Source organism: Bos indicus, chromosome 1, assembly GCF_029378745.1.
Source record: "Bos indicus isolate NIAB-ARS_2022 breed Sahiwal x Tharparkar chromosome 1, NIAB-ARS_B.indTharparkar_mat_pri_1.0, whole genome shotgun sequence".
In the NCBI taxonomy this organism is placed as follows: domain Eukaryota; kingdom Metazoa; phylum Chordata; class Mammalia; order Artiodactyla; family Bovidae; genus Bos; species Bos indicus.
This window is the reverse complement of record NC_091760.1, coordinates 3,709,644-3,730,878: the sequence shown is the minus strand read 5'-3', so window position 1 is coordinate 3,730,878 and position 21,235 is coordinate 3,709,644. Positions and strand designations below refer to the sequence as shown.

At 49.4% G+C, this 21,235-nt stretch overlaps 1 protein-coding gene across 10 annotated transcripts in view; it reads left to right on the top strand.

The window, feature by feature from the left end:
* The window catches only part of EVA1C (eva-1 homolog C), a 135,440-nt gene that overhangs the window by 41,082 nt on the left and 73,123 nt on the right, over nt 1–21,235 (top strand). For 9 of the 10 annotated variants that reach the window (XR_011565692.1, XM_070785736.1, XM_019956458.2 and 6 more), the window contains exons 2-3: nt 10,259–10,455; nt 13,615–13,738. The exons of the other annotated variant lie outside the window; for it this stretch is intronic. Coding sequence is in view for 8 of the 9 variants with exons in the window: in XM_070785736.1 (XP_070641837.1) it covers nt 10,259–10,455; nt 13,615–13,738 (321 nt within the window). In the remaining variant the exon portion in view is untranslated. The remainder of the gene's footprint in view (nt 1–10,258; nt 10,456–13,614; nt 13,739–21,235) is intronic. 10 annotated transcript variants of the gene reach the window in all.

Genomic DNA, 21,235 nt, shown 5'->3' with positions numbered 1-21,235 from the left:
TCTCCTAATTAAACTCCAGAGTCAACTTTTTTTGAGCCAAACCTGGCACTGAAGAAGAGACTTAAAGGCTAAACTCGCTTTTTGATCTTAATGCTCTTGGGGGTGCGGTGCCCAGCCCTGAGCCCTTTATCCACTGGGGGCCTTTGCTGCGTCCTCAGACTCACTGACTCATTGCTCTAAAGCCGCGTGGGCTGCCCCCTTCTCCTGCTCCAGCCAATTCTCTAAACACCCTCACCTACAGAAAAGAAAAAAAAATACCCTTTTCTGGAAAAGAACTTCAAACGTGTAGAAACACCTTTGAGTATTTGTGAATGAAAGGGTGTAGTCTCTTATCTAAAGCATTAAGGGACTGCAGGGTGCTGCTTTATTGTAAGAAAATGAGGGGTGGGAAGAACAAGGACAATACAATTGAATTCCGTTCTCTTCCCAGAAGTAAGGTTGTGAAATTGGCCCCTGGTGATTAGGGAACTTGAGCACACGGATGTGCAGCCAGAGAGGGATGTATTTACATCCTGAGCTTGGACTGACTCAGGCAACCTCAGCCCTTGGGAAACTTGAACTTTAGTGGAGGGCTTCTGGCTTCAAGGGGGAAAAAAAAGAGGAAGAATCTGGAGCATGTTTAGTCTCTTCTAAATACTGTGTGTTCTCAGTCACTAAGTCGTGTCTGAATCTTTGCGACCCCATGGACTGTAGCCCGCCAGGCTCCTCTGTCCATGGGATTTCCCAGGCAAGAATCCTGGAGTGGGTTGTCATTTCCTCCTCCAGGGGATCTTCCCGACCCAGGGTTGGATCCGAGTCTCCTGCATCGGCAGAAGGATTCTTTACCACTGAGCCACTAAATGTTAGTGGCTTCTTAAACCTTATTTATTTAAAAGAAGTAAAAAAGAGAAAGAACAAGAAGGAAAGAGGGGAAGGAAAGAAGTGAGGAAAATTTTCTTTTCTTTCTGAGCTCAGCAAGTGACATTGCTGACATTTCTGGACATTGCGTGATGGCTGCTCCTGGGGCTGTGTGCTTGTTTTTGAGTTGACCATCCAACCACTGGGGCTCAGAGCAGAGAGGGCTGGCTAGGCTTGTGATTTGCGTTGAATCAATGAGAGCGCTGAGTAAATCCATGTTCTTCAACATTGACCGTGTGGGAGGGACTCACTCCCCTGGTGGTCCAGTGGTTAGGACTTCGCCTTCTGCTGCCGGGGGTGTGGTTTCGACCCCTGGTTAGATTCCCGAGAGCCCATATGTCCTGTGGCCAAAGAGCCGAAATATAAAACAGAGACAATATTGTAACAGATTCAATATTGTAACAGATTCAGTAAAGGATTAAAAAATGGTCTACACAAACACAGAAAAAAATCTTAACAAGATTTACTTTATGATAGCAATACTTTAGTGTCAGGCAGTGGTTTGTGGGTGATGGAAGATACAGTCCCCACCAATTCTGAGAGGTGATGGTCACAGTCACACACCGTAATCCCAGGTTGAACCCTGGCCTCGGGGCTTTTAATCCTCTGTGTTCCTCCCACTTCCTCCCTGTCCATCCCCCTGCTTCAGGATGAGGATGCTCCAGCTGTATGGGATTCTGAAATGCCTTCTGAAACCATCCAAGTTGGATGCACCTCTTAGCTCTGACCATGTAGCTCTGACCACTACAGATGCAGTGCATATTCCCTTCAGAATGATGCGCTTAACAGTAACCCTCAGATGCTAACGGGAGGGACTGGTCAAATATGTGGGTGAGAGTCCACCTGTATGTCTGTCCTCACATCCCAGTGCACAGAGGGGTCTCTGTGATTCGGAGAAGTCCTGAAGGGCAAGAACAGTTTGCCTTGGTTTAACGTGTATGTTCCAAGATTAATTTTAGGTGCGTGCTTGCTCAGTTGTGTCTAACTCTTGCAGTCCCATGCAATGCAGTCCACCAGGTTCCTCTGTCCATGGGATTTCCCAGGCAGGAATACTGGAGTGGGTTGCCATTTCCTTCTCCAGGGAATCTTCCTGACCCAGGGATCGAACCTGCGTCTCCTGCGTCTCCTGCATTGGCAGGTGGGTTCTTTACCACTGCACCACCCGGGAAGCCTTAATTTGGATAGACCTTCCTTTCCCCCCAGCATAACACCTGCTCCTTCCGTAGAACACATTGTCTCCCCGCTCCCCACACCACCCCACCCACCCTGGCTCCCTGATTCTTTGGTCCTTCAGGGCTCCCTGGATTATTTGTGTATAAATGGGTTTTTTCCTTGGAAATGCACTGGGCATGATGATTCCAAGAATGTCTTCCCAGGGTCTTTCTGAAGATGGAGAAGAGCTTCTGTTCCTCTTAGGGGTTCTTTCCCATGAACCTCTCACTCACCTTTAGAAACAGGAAAACATCAAAGCCTTTATCTAAAGGCCTCCAGGATTTGCCCAGCTGAAGCCTCTCTGGATGAGCCTTTGTGGAAGGTGCGAGCCGTGGCTGGGGCTGTAGGAATTTCTGCTGATACACAGTGGAGGGTTCACCAGGGAAGAGAGCGGACACCTTCCCACTGCTCCCTCTCCTCCAGTTTAAACAAGGGTCGATGGAGCATTTCTAGGCCATTCCGGATTCCGAGGAGTGATTTCTTAACAGAGTGTGCACTTTTGCCTTCTTTCAGAGTAGTAAATATTTGCCCACAAATAGGCAAGACAGTGAAAACGCTGGCTGAGAGTATTAACACACAAAGCGTTTTTGACTGACCCAACGTGATGGGGCATTTGATCCAGAGAGAACTCTTCACAAAAGCTGCATCTTTAAAAAGGATCCCATCTAGGGACTTCCCTGGCAGTCCAGTGGTTAAAACTCTTTGCTTCTAATTCAGGGGGCACGGATTTGATCCCTGGTCAGAAAACTAATATCCCACATGCCATGTGGCAGGGCAAAAAAAAAAAGAAAACAAATTAAAATTAGATTGTTGTATTAATTATTTTTAAAGGATCCCAGCCAAGAAACCGAGGCATGGGGGAAGCTAAGTGCTACGGTCTAAATGTGTGTGTATTCCCCAGCCCCCTGCCCCCACCCCCACCCCCAACCCAATTGAAATCCTAATCCCTAAAGGGACCGTATTAAGAGGTGGGGCCAAGGGTGGAGCTTAAGTCATGAGGGCGGAGCCTTCATGAATGGTCGTTTAGTGGCTAAGTCGTGTCTGACTCTTTAGGACCACATGGACTGCAGCATGCCAGGCCTCCCTGTCCCTCACTGTCTCCCAGACTTTGCCAAAGTTTATGTCCATTGAGGTGGTGACACTATCCAACCATCTCGTCCTCTGCCGCCCTTTTCTCCTTTTGCTTTCAATCTTTCCCAGCCTTTGTGAATGGGATTCACTAATCCCATGAATCTCTTACGGAAGAGACCCATAGAATTCCCCTGGCTCTTCCACAGTGAGAAGAGGCCATCTGTGAAGCAGGAAGAGGGCTCTCACCAGAACATGACCGTGTCGGTCCCTTGACCTTGGACTTCCAGCCCCCAGAACTGTGAGAAATGAATTCCATTGCTCATAAGCCACCCTGTCTGTGGGTTTCATTAATGCATCCTGAATGGCATGCGTGCTAAGTCGCTTCAGTCATGTCTTACTCTTTGTGACCCTATGGGCCCAGCCAGTCTCCTCTGTCCATGGGGATTCTCCAGGCTAGAATGCTGGAGTGGGTTGCCATTTCTTCCTCTAAGGGATCTTCCCAACCTAGAGATCGAACCTGCATCTCCTACATTGGTAGGTGGGTCCTTTATATACCTAGGGCCACCCTGGAGGCCCATCCTGAATGAAGTAAGGTACTCAGTAATGTGCTGACTCAGCCCAACACACTGGAAAGAGTGGGCATGCTCAGTGGGGAAGGTGATTGCACGCTGGAAGGGGCTTTAGATTGGGAGCAGGTCATCTGTTCTCTGCACTTAGTTCAAGGTCAGCCTCGGCAGTGGACTCTTGCTCCTCCACAGTTCCTACCTTTATGCTGTGAGATGTCTGATCCAGAGGGCATCTTCCCAGCTCCTGGGGTCCTCTTTCCCAAGAACCTCTTCCTACACTGACTTCTTACACCCTCCACCACGGCCATTTCCATCTCTTGTAACTGCTCCACCTTGAAATCTGATCAAGCAACTTTGGGCCATGGGGTCCTCCATCTCCAGCTTGCTGATATGACTGCCCCCACTGACACTGTGGATCTCAGCAGACCTCTGTTCCCCTGGTCCTCCTGCAACTGTCTCTTTCCCTGTATTTATTTGTTTATTTCTTTAAAATGTACTTACTGATTTATTTCTGGCTGCACTGGATCTTCACTGTTCCAAGCGGGCTTTTCTCGAGTTGTGGTGAGTGGGGGCTTCTCTCAGCTTCCTATTGTGGTGACCTCTCTTGTTGCAGAACACAGGCTCCAGGTGCTCGGATTTCAGGAGTTCCAGCACATGGGCTTTGTTGACCCGCAGCATGTGCGATCTTCCTGGACCAGGGATCGAACCCATGTCCCCTGCATTGGCAGACAGATTCTTAACCATTGGACCTCCAGGGAAGTCCCACCTTACCTATATTTAGCTTGGAGCTCACAGTTCATCATTTCAAGCTCTCTCTTGCTAACATCCCCTTTCAAATTTGTCTGATCCTAACCCACAGTGAGAAATGTAATTTAAACATGACCTCGGACTCCTGTGCCTTTGTATTTATACACACACACGTGTACATACATAGATTCTCTCCCAACCTCAACCCAGTTGTAATTATTGAAAAATCTCTCCCTGGTCATCAGTTCTTATGACTAAGCCTTATTTCTCTCCTCATCTTCACCAAGTCATTATAAGGGTCATCTGTACAAACTCTTAGTTTCCTATGGCTGCTCTCATGTTCACCCAGCATAAACATATTCTCTTACAGTTCTGGAGGTCAGAAGTCTAAAATCAAGGTGTTGGCAAAGCTGCGTTCTTTTGGGGGAATTCAGGGTACCATCTGTTTCCTTATCTTTCCCAATTTCTAGATACTGCCTGCATTTTTGGCTCATGGCTGCTCCGTTCCAACCTCTAGTTCTGTGGCTACTCCTCCTTCCTCTGACTCTGATCTTCCTGCCTCCATCTTATAAGGACCTTGGAATTACATTGGTGTCTCCTAGATCATCCAAGGTGTCTTGCCATCTCAAGATCTTTAAATTAATCATAACTGCAAAATCCCTTTTGTGATGTAAAGTAATATATTTATAGATTCTGGGGACTGGTCCCTGTGGACATTTGCGGGGGATTCTTCTGTCTACCAGGTGAGCCATCTGCATATTTTTTATTCATTTCTTTGTCTGTGTGGGGTCTTGGTTGTAGCACGCAGGATCTTTGGTTGTGGCCTACGGATTCTCTGGTTGCGGCTTGTGGGCTCAGTAGTTGTGGTGCCTGGAGTTAGTTGCACTGTGGCATGTAGGATCTTAGTTCTCCAACCAGGGATTGAACCCACGTCTTCTGCGTTGCAGGGCAGATTCTTAACCACTGGACCACCGGGGAAGTTCCCATTTTCTTAACTTCTGCTCACATTCAACCTTTTCTAAACAGGCTCCCGTTACCCACTCACCATCCCAGATGCCCCTCCAAGTGGTCCTTGATGACCCCCATGTTGCTGAAAGCAGGGGTAGTTCTAACTGTCCTTCTTTTGATCTCTTAGCAGTTTCTAACACAGCCAATCAGAATGGGGCATAGAAAGCACCTCTGGGGGCCCTAATGTGGGCAGGCTGATAAGCGTTTCCTAGACTTCCATTTATTAACTTTCATAAGGGAATCTCTGACTCAAGAACTGTTAGACCATCAGCTCAGGGTTCTCCTTTCAGGTGGATAATGTCATGCAGAGTCTCAAATTACAGACTACAGGTTTGCATCATGGTAAGCACAGAGCTGGGTTTCCCAGGTGGCTCAGAGGCAAAGAGTCTGCCTGCCAGTGCAGGAGATGTGGGTTCAATCAATCCCTGGGGCAGGAAGATCCCCTGGAGAAGGAAATGGTGGCCCATTCCAGTATTCTTGCCTGGAAAATTCCATGGACAGAGGAGCCTGGTGGGCTGCAGTCCATGGGGTCGCAAAGAGTGGGACGACTTAGCGACTAAACAACAACAAGCAGAGTTAGAGGCAGAGGCCAGTTTTAAGGGCTTTTCCTAGACTTTCTTTATTAGTGTAAAGTATTGGTCACAAAGCTGCAGGTAAAGGTTTTTTAAACAAACATTTATCTACCAACAAAAATTTGCACAGATCCTAAGTGCGCAGCCAGTGAACTTAGACACAGTGAAATGCGTAGCCGCCCTTCAAGTCGAGAAGGAGCTTTGGCAGCTCACATACACTCCCCCTCATGTCCCCTCCCTGTCACCTAACCCTCTCTTCCCTAAGGTCATGCTAGCCTGGGGATGCATGGGTGGTTTTTAAACTTTTTCCTTTTTTTTTTTTTAACTGCATACAAATGTTTTATATTATCTTATTTTAAAGTTTTAAAAATTCTTTTGACCACACCGAACGGCATGTGGGATCTCACTTCCCTGACCTGGGCTCAAACCTGTTCCCCCTGCATTGGAAGGGCAGAGTCTTAACCAGTGCACCACCAAGGAAGTCCAGATTTTTTTCCCCTTTTAAATAGACTTTCTTTCTGAGAAGGTTTAGGTTCACAGTGAAATTGAGCACAAAGCTCAGGGATTTCACCCACAGCTTCCCCCACTATCCCACACAGCCCGCACCAGCGGTGTACTGTCACAGCCAGGGAACCTGCGGTGACACCAGATTGCCACCCAGAGTCCATAGTTCATACCGAGCTTCTCTCTTGACGCGGTGACACCTTTGATGGTTTCATTGCCCTACACTCCCTCTGTGCTCCACCTATTCATCCCTCTCTCCCCTGCAAACCTCTGGCAACCACTTATATTTTCACTGTCTCCACAGTTTCACCTTTTCCTGAATACCATATAGTTGGAATCATGCGATATGGAGCCTTTCCAAATTGGCTTCTTTCACCTAATCATATACCTCTTGTTTCCTCCATGTCTTTTGTGGCTTCATAGCTCATTTCATTTGTTGTTGTTGTTCAGTCACTACGTCATGTCTGATTCTTGGTGACCCCAAAGACTGCAGCACACCAAACTCCTCTGTCCTCCACTATCTCCCAGAGTTTGCTCAAGCTTATGTGCATTGAATCAGTGATGCCATCCAACCATCTCATTGTCTGCCGCACTCTCCTCCTGCCCTCAGTCGTTTCCAGCATCAGGGTCTTTTCCAATGAGTCGATCTTCACATCAGGTGGCCAAAGTATTGGAGCTTCAGCTTCAGTGTCAGTCCTTCCAATGAATATTCAGGGATGCTTTCCTTTAGGATTGACTGGTTTGATCTCCTTGCAGTCCAAGGAATGAATAATATTCCATTGCTGGACTTAGGCCTAGGTTTCCGAAGAAGGAATTAGACTGAGTCTAGAGCAAGTTTTACTGCTGAGCTTGTAGAGTGTCAGAACTGATGTATCGGGAAGGAGGCTCCCCTCTCTCCTCAAAGTGCAAAAGGGCAGGAAAGACCTCCAGTTAATCAATTCTGTGCATCGAGCTTCTGTCTCCAGAACATCACTCTCAGAATATGAAGATGGTAGCAGGGAGGCTCTGGCCATTGCTGTGCATCCGGCTGTATTTTGATGCAAACAGTCCCACGGAGATCAAGTTTGTTTCCTGAAGACAAACTACTAACACATGACAAACTGGGTGATGAAAGGTGATAGTCCAAACACAGCAGAAGTTTCTTTCTCACTCACGTGACAGTCTGTGCAGCAGGCAGCAATTCACTTCATCAGTCTGGGAATCAGGCCCCTTTGGTCTTGTGGCTCCATCTGTCCCAGGGCCTTAACATCATTTAGCCAGAGTAAATGGCCTTTCGAACAGACCATAAACACTAAGCTGAGGTCATGCTCCCAGACTGATTTAAGCTTTCAGCCAGCTGAGCATCCCCATGAAGGACAGGGTATGATGGACAAGAACATTTTATTGACAAAGCTGAGGGGATCCAAGGATGAGAGTACAACCCTGGGAAGCTTCAGGGTGGGTACCGGCCTGCAGGCAGCCTCAGAGCCACCCTGAGCTCCCTGGATCCTAAGACCCCACAGAGAATCTTGCATAAATCATGGCGTCATCAGGGCCCACCTGTGCACCCTACAGGATGACCCTGACCTGGGGCCCCAGGACCACCAAGGGATCTCTGCCTGGTCCCTCTCGGTGCCCCGAGGGGTTCACCTTATAAGTAACAACATTCCAACAAACAGGATCCTGACTCACAATGCATGCATGCATGCTAAGTCACTTCAGTCATGTCCAACTCTTTGTGATCCTATGGACCGCAGCCCACTAGGCTCCTCTGTACATGGGATTCTCCAGACAAAGATACTGGAGTGGGTTGCCGTGCCCTTCTCCAGAGGATCTTCCTGACCCAGGGGTCAAACCCACATCTCTTACATCTACTGCATTGGCAAGTGGGTTCTTTACCACTAATGTCACCTGGGAAGCCCCGATTCACAGGCCTTTTTGCTGCTCAAAGCTAGACTTTACTTCTCTAAGTGAAGTTAATTCGGGGTGGCTGATTCCTTGGCCGGTCTTATGATGGTGGTCGTGGGTGGGAAGGAAAAAAGTAATTACAGCCGGACACCTAAGGTCTGGATGCAGAGTGCTGGTGAGGGCGCCCAGTCTTCGCTTTCACACTGGGCAGGTGTGCTTTGGCAGGTGAGCCCCACCTAGGGTCGAGCATCTGAGTCCCTTCTCAGCGACCATCAGGGGAGCCCAGGGAGCTGGACTGGGCGCCTTTTGTCAATCATGACGGTTCAGAGAGGATTTTGAAACCAAAGCAGGAATAGCTCAAGCACGGCCCATCCCTGCGGGGACTGGGGCGCTTGGAGGCTGCCTTCCTCCACACCCCTCCTCCCCTTGAAGGCTGACGCTGCCACACCGTCTCCCACACACCTCCCCAGAAAGTCCCTGGCTTCCCTCCCAGCTGCCTCGCGATTGACCTCATGAGGTGTGAGAAGGAGGAAAGGAATCTGCATCTCAGATGAACCTTCCTTCCTCCTTTCTGAGAAAACGTCCAGGCTGCTGGTGCCTGCCAGGCCGTCCACAGCTCCTCCGAGCCCAAGGCCTTTTCGACCCAGCCAGCCTCGCTGGAGGTGCAGTGACAGGGAGCCGGTATAAGTCTCCTGGGGCTGCTGTAACAAATGACTGTGAACTCAGATGACTGAAAACCGTAGAAATACATTCTCTCATAGTTCTGGAAGTCAGAAGTCTAGATCAGGTGTCAGCAGGGTCGTGCTGTCTTCAAAGTTTCTCAGGAAGAATCTTTCCTGGGACTTCCCTGGTGGCCCAGGGGTTAAGACTCTGAGCTTCCATTGCAGGCGACACAGGTTCGATCCCTGGTCAGGGAACTAAGATCCCACAGACTGTGCAGCACAGCCACACACACACACACACACACACATATATTTTAACTAAAAAAAAGAATCTTTCCTACTGTCTTCCAGCTCCCATTGGCTCCTGACCACCCTGGAGGTTCTTGGCTTGCAGAGACATCACTGTAGTCTTTACATAATTGCTGCCCCGTGTCTCCCTCTCTTCTCGTCAGGAAACCAGTCATATAGGATTCAGGGACCTTCTCACTCCTGATCTCAGCTTCACTAATTACATCTGCCATGACCCTGTGTCCAAATAAGGTCACATTCTGAGGTTCCTGGTGAAAGTCAATTTGGGGGTAGACACTGCTGGACCCATAACGGAGCCCTACCATCCCCTCTCCCCTCCCTTCAGAGAAGTCCCTTACCCTAGGCAGGATGCCTGCCTTGGTTTCTTCTCCAGGACAGAGGCAGGCCCAGGACTGGTTTTCTAAAATAAAATGGGCATCCTCTCGGTCCAGGAAGGCCTGGCCCAGCTAGTGGGAGATCAGAGAAGCCAAGTCTCCCTCTTCCTACGTTATAGAGATGCTTCAGGACTTCTTGCCTCCTGGCCAGCCCTTCAGTGCTTCCTGGAGGGAACGCGCTCTCGGAGCCTTGCCACGGGCCAGCCCAGACCAAGGGCTCCAGCCCAGACAGAAAAGCCAGCATCTGCTCCCTTTCGGCCCCCAGCTCTGTCTGATGTCCTGTCCCAGGGAGCAAGGGAGGAAGCCCCGCCCACAGCGGATGAAGCCCCGCCCACACCTTCTGCACTGCCCAGCCCCCGCCCAAGGGGAGCTGAGGTCCTCCCGCTCCGAAATCCATGAAGGAGTGGTGAAGTCCTACACCCCTTGTAACCCAGCTGAATATTTTCCAGGTTACCTAACCAAACTCCTGCAAAACCACACCGCCTATGCCTGTGACGGGGACCATTTGAATCTGCAGTGTCCTCGGCATTCCACGATAAGTGTCCAGTCGGCATTTTATGGGCAAGATTACCAAAAGTGTAGTCCGCAGCAGCCTGCCTCCCAGAGGGAAGACAGCCTAACCTGTGTGGTGCCCACCACACTGCAGGTATTGCCTTTCCTAAGATGTTCTAAGATGACAAAATGGTTTTCTATCTCTCTGCCTCTGCCTCTCTGTCCCTCTCTCTGTGTATATACTTGTGATTCCACAGTTCACTCCAAGCAAGCCTGATCCCTGAAAATCTCCGTGTAGACAGATCACGAATTTGGCAAATGAGCTAGTCTTTGCTTCTGAGTCTGTATAGAATGCCTACTTATTGGAGCCCTCCCGTGATACACTTGCAGAATGAATTTATTAAAAGGCACGCTGCTCCCTGCATTAAAGCTAAGTCATACCATTATGCTGGGTTTCAACCTCGAGACTTAACATCTCTCATCAGCCCCTCCACCCCCCACCCCACCCCCAGGAGACAAGGAAAGGCCATGCCTGCTTTAGTAGAAACTGCAAGGCAGACATCAGAGGTCATGGTCAGATTCTTAGAGAATGCACTCAAGGAAGAGGAATATCAATAATTATCTTTGCTATTTTTTAGGGTTTGCTTCTCCAGTTGTAGATAATCATGTTATTCTGGTTTGGATCTCTGTTGAACAGTCTCTGCTGGTTAACTGTTTGGATCTCTGTTGACCAGTCTCTGCTGGTTTACTCTTGATAGTACCAGGAATTGGGGGTGGAGGTGCGGAGCTGACTCATTCTTTTTTCGATTGGCATTGGGGAAACACTTGGTCTACGAGGAGGTCAAAACTAATGCATTCTGTAGCAGCGCACAAAAAACCTGAAAGAACTCTTCTGGCCAACCCCAGTATCCATGATGACTTTCAACTATTCTTGCTTTCAGTTACCCAAACAACCTCCATCCAGCTTTCCTGGCCCCCTCAACATCTATAATTAGTTGGCCAAGGTTATGGAGTCAGTTGTTTTTTTTTTTTTTTAATGCCTCCGAAGTTCCCTATGAATCTGTTGATGTCAAGGCGGTTAGAGTAGCTGGTGAATTAGATGTCAGCTTGATTTTTGTCTGTTGTGAGAAATGAGAGTAACGGTAAATTTCCAAAAAGGATTGGGGAGAAATAGAATCAGCTTCAACACGGCACAGCTCTCCCTAAGGCTGGAAGAGGAGAAACAAACCTAATGTGATAACGTAAGGTTTTTTCTGTTGCCTGGACTATTTATTGCTTCATGCCAAGCACTGTAGTATCTGGGTGGTCACATGATTGGTGAAGACACCCACCAAGAAACCACATAAATGTGTTTGAATGAATCCCCTGGTTTCCATGCCCTGAGGAGAGACAACATGTTTCTTCTGGAGATAAGCATTTCCTTTCCTTGCATGCCCCACCTTCCCTCCAGCCCTTCCCCGTACCCTGAAAATGTCCCTATTCCTAAGTCCAGCAGCCCATGCCCACCTGCCTGGTGCCAGGCTTTTCCCTGGGCTTTCAAAGAACAGTGACCAGTGCCACCAAGGCGGAAGTGCCTACTTTGGGGAGGTATGAACTCCTGGCACACGCAGGCACCAACCTCATCCTCTGATCTGGGCGCCTGCCTCTGCCAGGCAACCCCGAGGGAAGAGGATGTTCCCGTAACCAGGCGGACGACTCAGCATTTGTAAACACAGTCCGGATGTTGTTCAGAGGGCTCGTCTGCCAGAAGCATCCCTGCGTGCTGCTCTTTTTCCTCCAGAGGTTAAGAGATTCTTTCCTCTTTTAACCTGTGTTTTGAGAGCTGATGCAGGGGCTTCCTCAGAGGGCGGTTGCCCAGCGTAGGAGGGAACGGGGTGACACCTTCCCATCCTACCTCATCCCGAGACTAAATGGCTATAGGAAGTCCCCTCCCTGCACCTCTCAGCTCTGACACACTTTGGAAAGATCGCTGCCTTGGGTCCCGTGGTTGTAACACAAGGAGCTATGCAACGGCTGATGATTCCCTCGGCCAAGGAATATGCTCCATCTTTTGGGGGTCCTTGGGGATTTCCCTGGGCATTTTTCCTGATTTTATGCACAACTGTGAGGCCCCTAAGGTGACAGAGAATACCTGGTAGGGCCAGCATCCTTCACGAGATATTCCATGGGCGACTGTGAGAACACGGTGACTCCAGACAGGCTTGTGAATTGGCACTAAATTCAGTCCAACAGGAATAAGTAGATTCTTAGGAGCGTTTTTCCTATTCTTGGTGTGGAGGACCTCTGTGTTCATGATGGGGGGGGGGGTCCTGACCCATGTGGGAACTGGGAGGGCAGCAGTGGGATGGAGGCCTACTTGCGACCCAGTGGTGGGTGGTCCCCGAGCTTGCCCAGAGCAGACTCATTCACAAAGGTGTGATCAGCCTGGGAAAGGTCAGGAGAGGCTTGAAGGAAAGTGTTTAAAGCCAGAGGCTCAACAGAAAGTCTGAGTGTTCCGCTGGATGGGATACCGCTCAGAAGTGGGTGGGTCCTGTGTCCTTGTGGTTGGTGAGGGTAAGGATCAACTTTTTAATTTTCATGTGTTGACCTGCATTTGGGTCGGGGTTTCCAAAAACTGAAAATGAAAGTGTTAGTTGCTCAGTCGTGTCTGTCTCTTTGTTATCCCATGGACTGTGGCCCTCCAGAGTCCTCTGTCCATGGGATTCTCCAGGCAAGAATACTGGAGTAGTTAGCCATTCCCTTCCCCAGGGGATCTTCCCAACCCAGGGATTGAACCCGGGTCTCCTGCCTTGCAGGTGGATTCTTTTACCATCTGAGTCACCGGGGAAGCCCAGGAGTCTTCCAAACGCTAACGGTTCCTGTGACCTGTGTTGGGGGTTTCTAAGGATGCGTAGCTGTGACTGTTTCGCACAGCCGTGGTGGGTAGGGGTGGGCATCTGCGTTTCTTCCAGTCCACCCTCTGTGGTACCTTGATATAGCTTATGTCCCCAGGAGCCTCCACGATGTCACTCTTGCCAGAACTTCAGTAGTGGTGCCAGGCAAGGCTAATTGGAGACTGGTTTTCTGTGGGAGGCCTGGTGCTGTTGGAGCAGATATTTTTTTGTGAGGCGCGATGGGCAGACCGGGGCCGATCCGATCAGCCCCGTGTAGGTGCTTCTGTCTTAGACTTAGACTTAGGCTCAGACTTAGACTTTAAATGGGAGCCCCAGGCCAGGCAGGCAGGGGCCCGTCCCTCCAGAGCAGCCCAGGCGTGGGGTCCCGCAGACGCTGCATGTGGTTCTCAAGCCTGTCCCTTTTCTACCTCTCCTTTTAGAAGGTGCTGGACGAGTGTCAGAACCAGCGGGCCTGCCACCTCCTGGTCAATAGCCGTGTTTTTGGACCTGACCTTTGTCCAGGAAGCAGTAAATACCTCCTGGTCTCCTTTAAATGCCAACCTAGTAAGTAACTGCCAAGGGGGGCAGAGCGCGTGGGGGTGTGGGCTCCCAGTTTCATTCATAGCCTGATGAAAATGCTCCGCCAGTGGACCAGTTGGCATCCGTCCAGCTTCGGAACGCTTATTAATAGACATGCCGGGGTCCCAGCCTCGTGTGTGTGCACACTCACCTGTGTAGGTTCTTGGCCCCTGAGTTTTCTTCTTTTTAATTCTTTTGTTTATTTAGTTATTTGGCTGTGCTGGGGTCTTCGTTACTGCATGCAGGCTTTTTCTTGCTGCATGCAGGCTCTCTCTGGTTGAGGGGAACAGGGCGCCGGCTTCTCGTTGCAGTGGCTTCTCTTGTTGCGGAGCACGGGCTTCTGGGCACTCAGGCTTCAGTAGCTGTGGCACCCAGGCTCAGTAGTTACAGCTTGAAGGCGTCAGAGCACAGGCTCAGTAGTCACGGCACCTGGGCTTCGTTACTGTGCGACATGTGGGATCCTCCCAGACCAGGGATCAAACCCGTGTCCCCTGCATTGGCAGCCAGATTCTTAGCCACTGGACCACCAGGGAAGCCCACCCCTGAGTTTTTAAAAAACTCCTTCCGAGTTTGTAAAACTCGGTGGTACTGATGCTAAAGGTACTGGGCGACAAGAGACTGCAATTGCTTTTCCCAAAAAATGGGGAGCTGGTTCTCCTTTTCAGAGGAGGGCTTGTTATGAGGCTCCCCCACCCCCTCAGCTGCGGGGCGGCTTGTTCTTCTGGGGTGGCCAGTGGCACAATTACCGCCTGAGCCCACAGTGACAGATCTTTACGAGCTGGCTTCCTCCCACTCTCATCCTCAGTGGGCCATCCTGAAGCAGCATCTTTCCTGAGAGAAAGAAGAGGGCTTGGTGGGAGCAGCCTTTTCTGTCCTTTTTTTTTTCCGGCCATTGTATGTAGCGTGTGAGATCTCAGTTCCCCGACCAGCGATTGAACCCGCGCCTCCTGCACTGGGAGCTTGGAGTGTTAACCACTGGACCTCCAGGGAAGTCTCCAGCCTCTTCCATGCTGAGTCTTGCACCTTTCTCCACTGACTTCCCCCCTTTCTAACGCACACCAGTTTTGTGGTTAACCGGTTGCAGTCCCAAAGTAATTGCTGTTCCATGAGGAGGTCACACCTCCAGGCATGGAGGGCCTGAGAGAAGTGTAGGTAATTACAGGTTCCTGGGAATACTTGAAAAACTTGTTGGAAAGACAGCAGTGTGCTAGCAAAGACATTTAGCCAACGGTCAGGGATGAAATTTTGGAAAATTCTGCACTGCCACCACAATGCAGTAATTCATTCAAACACACACCCAGACTCACACTCACATGTGCCCCCCCACTGTCACACGCTCACAGTGCACACAGCTGGACTCTCACACATGCATACTATCACCCCCATATTATACACATACGCATTGTCACTCACGTAGCCACACACTTACTCGCAAGTACACACAATCACAGACTCCCACAAGTAGGTCCAGACTTTGCAGAACAGTCTACGCCACCCCCAGGAACTCTCACCAACTCCTCCCCCACTCAGTAGACTCAGGAAATTCATTTCTAGATGCCCACGCTCTTAGAGGCGCCTGATCTCAGAGATGACCACACCAGGGACTTCCCTGGTGGTCCAGTGGTTAAGACTCTGAGTTCCCAGTGCAGGGGGATCAGTCCCTGATCCGGGAACTAGATCCTGCATGCGGCAACTAAAGATCCGTCGTGCTCTAACAAAGTCCCAGCACAGCTGAAAAAAAACAAAACAAAACAAAAAAAGAGCCCCCCCACCCCCAAAAAAGATGACACCCTTGACCACACCCTTGTCTGCCTAAGCTTCGCCTTCTTTTCCACTTCTGCCAAGACACTTCTGCGAGATAGTGTCTCGCATTTTCTGTCTGTTGGAAAACTGCTTATGATTAGAGGCTGGGCATGACCAGCATCTGAAAGAAGTGAAAAGGCCCTTGTGAGATCAGCAGGCCCCGGGAAAGCTGGTGCAGGGCCAAAGCCCTGTTTCTCCAGCGGGCAGTGAGGCCTGTCCGCCCACTTCACTTCATCAGACCCTCACTAAGCACTGCTGTGCACAAGTGTGGCCAGGTCCTGCTTATGAAGAGAACTCACGTCTGGCAGAGGGTTCATGGATGGTTGTTCTGTCTTGGGTGATTTCCATTGTCCCGTCATCCAGAAAACATTTATTGAGATCTTTCCATACTTGATCGCGTCTTAGATTCTAGGCCAAACATCTCCTTTCCCCAGAAACACCCTCTCTCTTAAAAAAATATCTAAAGAAGACCCCTGTGCCCTTGATACTGTGCAGGAAGCTCAAAGGAGGAATCGATTGACCTCAGTTCAGGGAAGACTTTCCCAGCAAGTGATGAAGAACTCCTGGCTGGGGTCAGGTCAGGGCACAGGAAGCTCACTCCTTAGAGAAGCCTGCAGCCGGAGGTGCAGGGGCCTGGAGGGAGCAGAAAGAAGCACCAGGCAGAGAGCTGGGGCAGGATTCAGGGCCCTGATGGCCAGGGAGGAGGCGGAGTCTTCCTGTAGGGCAGCATTTAAGCAGGCAGTGTCCTTGGATGGGGTTGTAAAGCCCCCTCTGGCTGCCTTATGTGTAACAGACTAGAGGGGCGAGCCCTGTGTCTTAGTCCATCTGAGTTGCTATCACAAAATGCCATGAATGAGGTGGCTTACAATCAACAGAAATTTCTTCCTCTCAATTCTGGGTGCTGAGAAGGCCAGGATCAAGGTGCAGACTTGGTATCTTCTTACGACCTGCTTCTCATAGACAGCTGTCCTTTTTACTCTAACCACACTTGGCAGAAGGGCAAGGAATCTCTCTGGGGTCCCGTATGTAAGGGCACTAACCCCAATCATGAGGGTGCACCCTCATGACCTAAGCACCTTCCAAAGGCCCCACCTCCTGATGCCTAATCCCACTTCCTAATCACATGGGCATTAGGATTTCAGCAAGGGGATTTTAGGGGGACACAAGGGTTCAGACCAGAGCATCTTGTGTGACCTGGATGGACATTGGTGACCTGGGGCACTGAAGTTTGCTGGAGTTCCTATGAGCTGTTATGAAACAGTGTTGGCAGTGAGGTTGTCCCCACACCCTCCTCCCTCTTTTTCTGCAGCACTCACCTCCAGAGGCTCTTCTCCATGGCCCCAGTTCCAGTCCCTGCATAACACTCTGAGTGTCCAAAGGCCCCACTGCTGAGCCCAGGGCGCATGGAGCCAGCCTTACCATGGGGGCCAGCTCACCCGTCTCGGCCCGTCCTTACCTGTGTGCAGTGACAGCCACCCTGATGAAAGTGTTTATACCAGGGAGATTGGCTGAGGCTACAGATCAGGGCACATTTGTGTGTTGTGTGGAGAGTATTTTATCAGCAGTCCTCACTGGAATCTTCTTTCCTTGATTGTGTGCCATGCTTCACCTCGTCCTTAAATCTCATCCCTTTGGAGAATTTTTGGTTGCAGCAGGTCTTTGAATTTGGGGTTCATGTTCTTGTCTGCTTTGGGGCTGTCTGTGATCTTGGACAGTGGAAGGAAGTGTTCTGAGCCTCTATAACTCAATGGTAAAATAAAGATGATAATGATACACTTTCTATGCAGGGCTGCTGTAAAGAATAAAAATATAGTGCTGTGTGTAAAATGCTTAGCACAGGACCTGTCAGGGAGTTGAGTTCAGGGACTGGCAGCTGTTATCCCAAGGGGAAGATTAAAGTAAGTCTTTAAAAATTTTTTAATTTATATGTTTACTTGATTTTTGACTGCATGGGGTCTTCATTGCTGTGTGGGGTTTTCTCCAGTTGCAGTGAGAGGGACTACTCTCTAGGTGAGTGGGCTTCGCACTGTGGTGACTTCCCTTGTGGAAGACCATGGGATCTAGAGCATCCAGGCTTCAGTGGCTGCAGCACATTGGTTCAGTGGTTGCAGCTCTCAGGCTGTAAAGCATGGGCACCATAGTTTTGGTGCACGGATTTAGTTGCCCCATGGTGTGGAATCTTCCTGGACCAGGGATCAAACTCATGTCTCCTGCATTGGCAGGCAGATTCTTAACCACTGGACCACCAGGGAAGGCCTTAAGTAATTCTTGCTAAAGATAATGAATGACTGCAAGGCAGTGACATACCCATGATTGGGGGTGGGGGGGTGTGCTCTGCCCTAGGGAATAGCAGGGTGCATTGTCTGTTGAGGACTTAAAAACAGCGTGCGTGTGTGTGCTCAGTTGCTTCAGTTGTGTCTGACTCTGTGACACTGTAGACTCTAGCCTGCCAGGCTCCTCTGCCCATGGGATTCTCCAGGCAAGAATACTGGAGTGGGTTGCCATGCCCTTCTCCAGGGAATCTTCCCAACCCAGGGATCAGACCTGCATCTCCTGAGTCTCCTGCATTGCAGGCAGATTCTGTACCACTGGAGAAGCCCCTAAAAACACAATAAAAGAGGCTAAATGGCTGTCTTTACGTTAATATTGTCATGCACTGGCAGCTGTAAATAATGTCAATAATACCATATTCCTATCAGGGCAAAGCACTGATGCTGAAAGCTTGGTTTCTGTGCACTGGTGCTGAATCGAATCTCAGAGGCAGAGTTTTGGGTGAAGTAGAAAAAGGATAGCTTTATTGCTTTGCCAGGGAAAGGGGGACACAGCAGGCTGTTGCCTCAGAAAACTGCATGTCCCAACCCATGGGGATTTGGTGAGGAGTTTTATAGCAGTAGGTCAAGGGTGAGCTTGCTGATAGGATTAGGGCTCAGGTGGTGTTCTCTGGAATGAAGAATGCTAACACCTTCCAAAAGCTCTGAAGGATTGGAGAAGACTCTTGAGAGTCCCTTGAACTGCAAGGAGATCCAACCAGTCAATCCTAAAGGACATCAACCCTGAATATTCATTGGAAGGACTGATGTTGAAGCTGAAACTCCAATCCTTTGGCCACTGGATGCGAATGTTAGGTAGGTAGAATAGGGAAAAGGAGTCCAAAATGGCGGTGGCTACAAGACAAGGAAGGTCCGAGGACCACAGTGAAGACTTCAGGCAGAACCAACAGAACAAACAGCACTCCTGGCTAAGCCCAATTTGCATAGGGCAGGCCCAGGTGGAGGAAAAAACATATAAAAGGAGGAGCCAAAGCGCTTTCTCTGGGACTCTCTCTACCGCGTGCGCGCACTCTCTCTCTCTCTCTCTCTCTCTCTCTCTCTTTCCCCCTCATCCCTCCCCATGCACTCCTCCACTCTCTTCTCTTTGAGTCTTGGACTCTCCTGCTATCTTCTAAATAAAATGGAGCTGTAACACTGATTTGCCTAAGAGCTGTAGCATGGTTAGTCCAAGACCTGAGAGCTGTGACGCGCCGAGGGCTTTAATGTCCGTTGCTCCAAATCTTTGTTGTGTCAAGACAAAGAACTGAGGAACATACACTCGCGTGACATGAAGAACTGACTTATTGGAAAAGACCCTGATGCTGGGAAAGATTGAAGGCTGGAAGAGAAGGGGACGACAGAGGATGAGAGGGTTGGATGGCATCACCAACTCCATGGACAGGAGTTTGAGTAAACTATGGGAGTTGGTGATGAACAGGAAGGCCTGGTGTGCAGCAGTCCATGGGGTCACAAAGAGTCAGACACGACTGAGCAACTGAACTGAGCTGAACACCTTCCATTCATTGGGCATTTTAGTTCTGTAAAGAGCTCGAAGACGTTGCTCTGTGTATCCCCTGAGAAGGAACCAGGACCCTCCCCCAAGGCTGCACTACTGTTTCTTGGCTGCTCTTCTCTAGTTTCCGCATTTCCTCTCTTCTCTGATTAGCAGCTGTTCTAATCTGCCCTTTGCAGTTCAGGGAATATCATGGAGGCTGGAGTCTATTCCCTGCAAACCAGAAACAGGGTCCAGAAAGCCTTCCATGCCCAGGAGTCCCACAGGGCCCTGCTCGATTTTGTCGCTCCCCGTACCCATCTCTGAAAGGCCGCTGCTGATGGGCATATGTGTCTGTGTATCGTTAAAGAGGAATGAATCGCACACATCGACCTCTAATTAGGAGGGAGAATTTGCTGCCTTTAAGCCTGGGTGGTTGTACCTCCACCCAGGCTCCTGGGTAAAGCATCCAAACCCACACGGATGTTGGCAACACATTTCTGCAAAGGCTGCCCACACCTTTTCTCTTCTGATACCATCGAGCACTCTGACTCAGCTCTGACACAAGTTCTAGCTCTCCAAGAAAAGCGGCAATTATGTTACTAGTGTCATTGTTTTTAGAACCCAGAAATGTCACTCTTCAGTGACAGTGAGTTACTGTCGACTCACTGTCAGTGAGTTAAAATCGACTCCAGCCTCCATGACATTCCCAAGGAACCGAGAGACGCAGCAGCATACAGTGGCAACCCCAAGCATGCAACGTGACACTCACAGGTCCCTCCATTCCAGGAGTCGATTTGCCGGTAATCTGGGGACAGAAACCACTGGAGGCTTACATGGGGGTGTTGTGTTTCTCTGGGTGAGTTTTTGGCTTATACCGAGGCTGGTACCTTTAATCAATGGATCTTAAAAACCAGACAAATGGGGACTACTAAATACTACACTCCATGGGATCGCAGGAGTCGGACATGACTTAGCAACTAAACCACCACCAGCACCAAATGCATTTCATGACATGCCTTAAAAAAGCTCTTCTAATTTTAAAAAGTTCTGATAAAAAAGAAAGAAACCATTCCTGCTCAAAAGTTTCCGGAATACTGAGATAAGGCTTGGTTTTCGTCCGGCCTTCTCCCTCCTCCTTTTCTGGCGAGCTCTGCCAAGGCAGGGCATTCTTAGCATTTTTGGTATTCTTCTAGTTAGAAGGGTGCTTGGGCTCATTTGGTGTGTCTACCCGGGCCCTCTGTTCTGCATCAAAGGCCGTCTCTCACACTGGGCCTTTGAAGTCAGGCAATATTTCGGTGTTGGTGGGATTTAGTGTTTGCTCATCAAAACTCTGAAGAACTCATAGCAGTGCGGATATGACTCACCGAAATCAGACCTTCCAATGTCAAGGTCAGACTCCATGTTCCTTTTATTAAGAAAAAGAAAACAAAACTTTTCTCGGCTCTAAGTTTAAACTGCTTTATTAAGATTTCAGTGTTGGGTAAAGGACTTCTGAAACATTTGCTTAGTCATCACTTGATTTTTCCCTCCTCTGATGGGTCCTCACAGGTATGTGCAGATCCTAGACAGGATGGGGATTCTGGGAACATCTGTAACTTGCTTTCCGCTCTACATCTCTCACTCATGAATCTTCCCATCAACGTGTTCTAAGGAACCATTGCCCAAGTTTTCCAGCACCGGAGCTGATGGTAATCTTGAGATACTAAAATTTTTCCTTCAAGCACTTCAAAAGCTTTGCCTCACTGCTCCTTCTGTGTTTTTAGGCATGGGGATTTACAAGTTACCGAAAGGTGGAATTTGTACTAGGAAATTATTTTCTTTCATGTTTTAAGATTGGGACTTAAGCATCGGTAATTCCAGGATATGAAGGTCCCA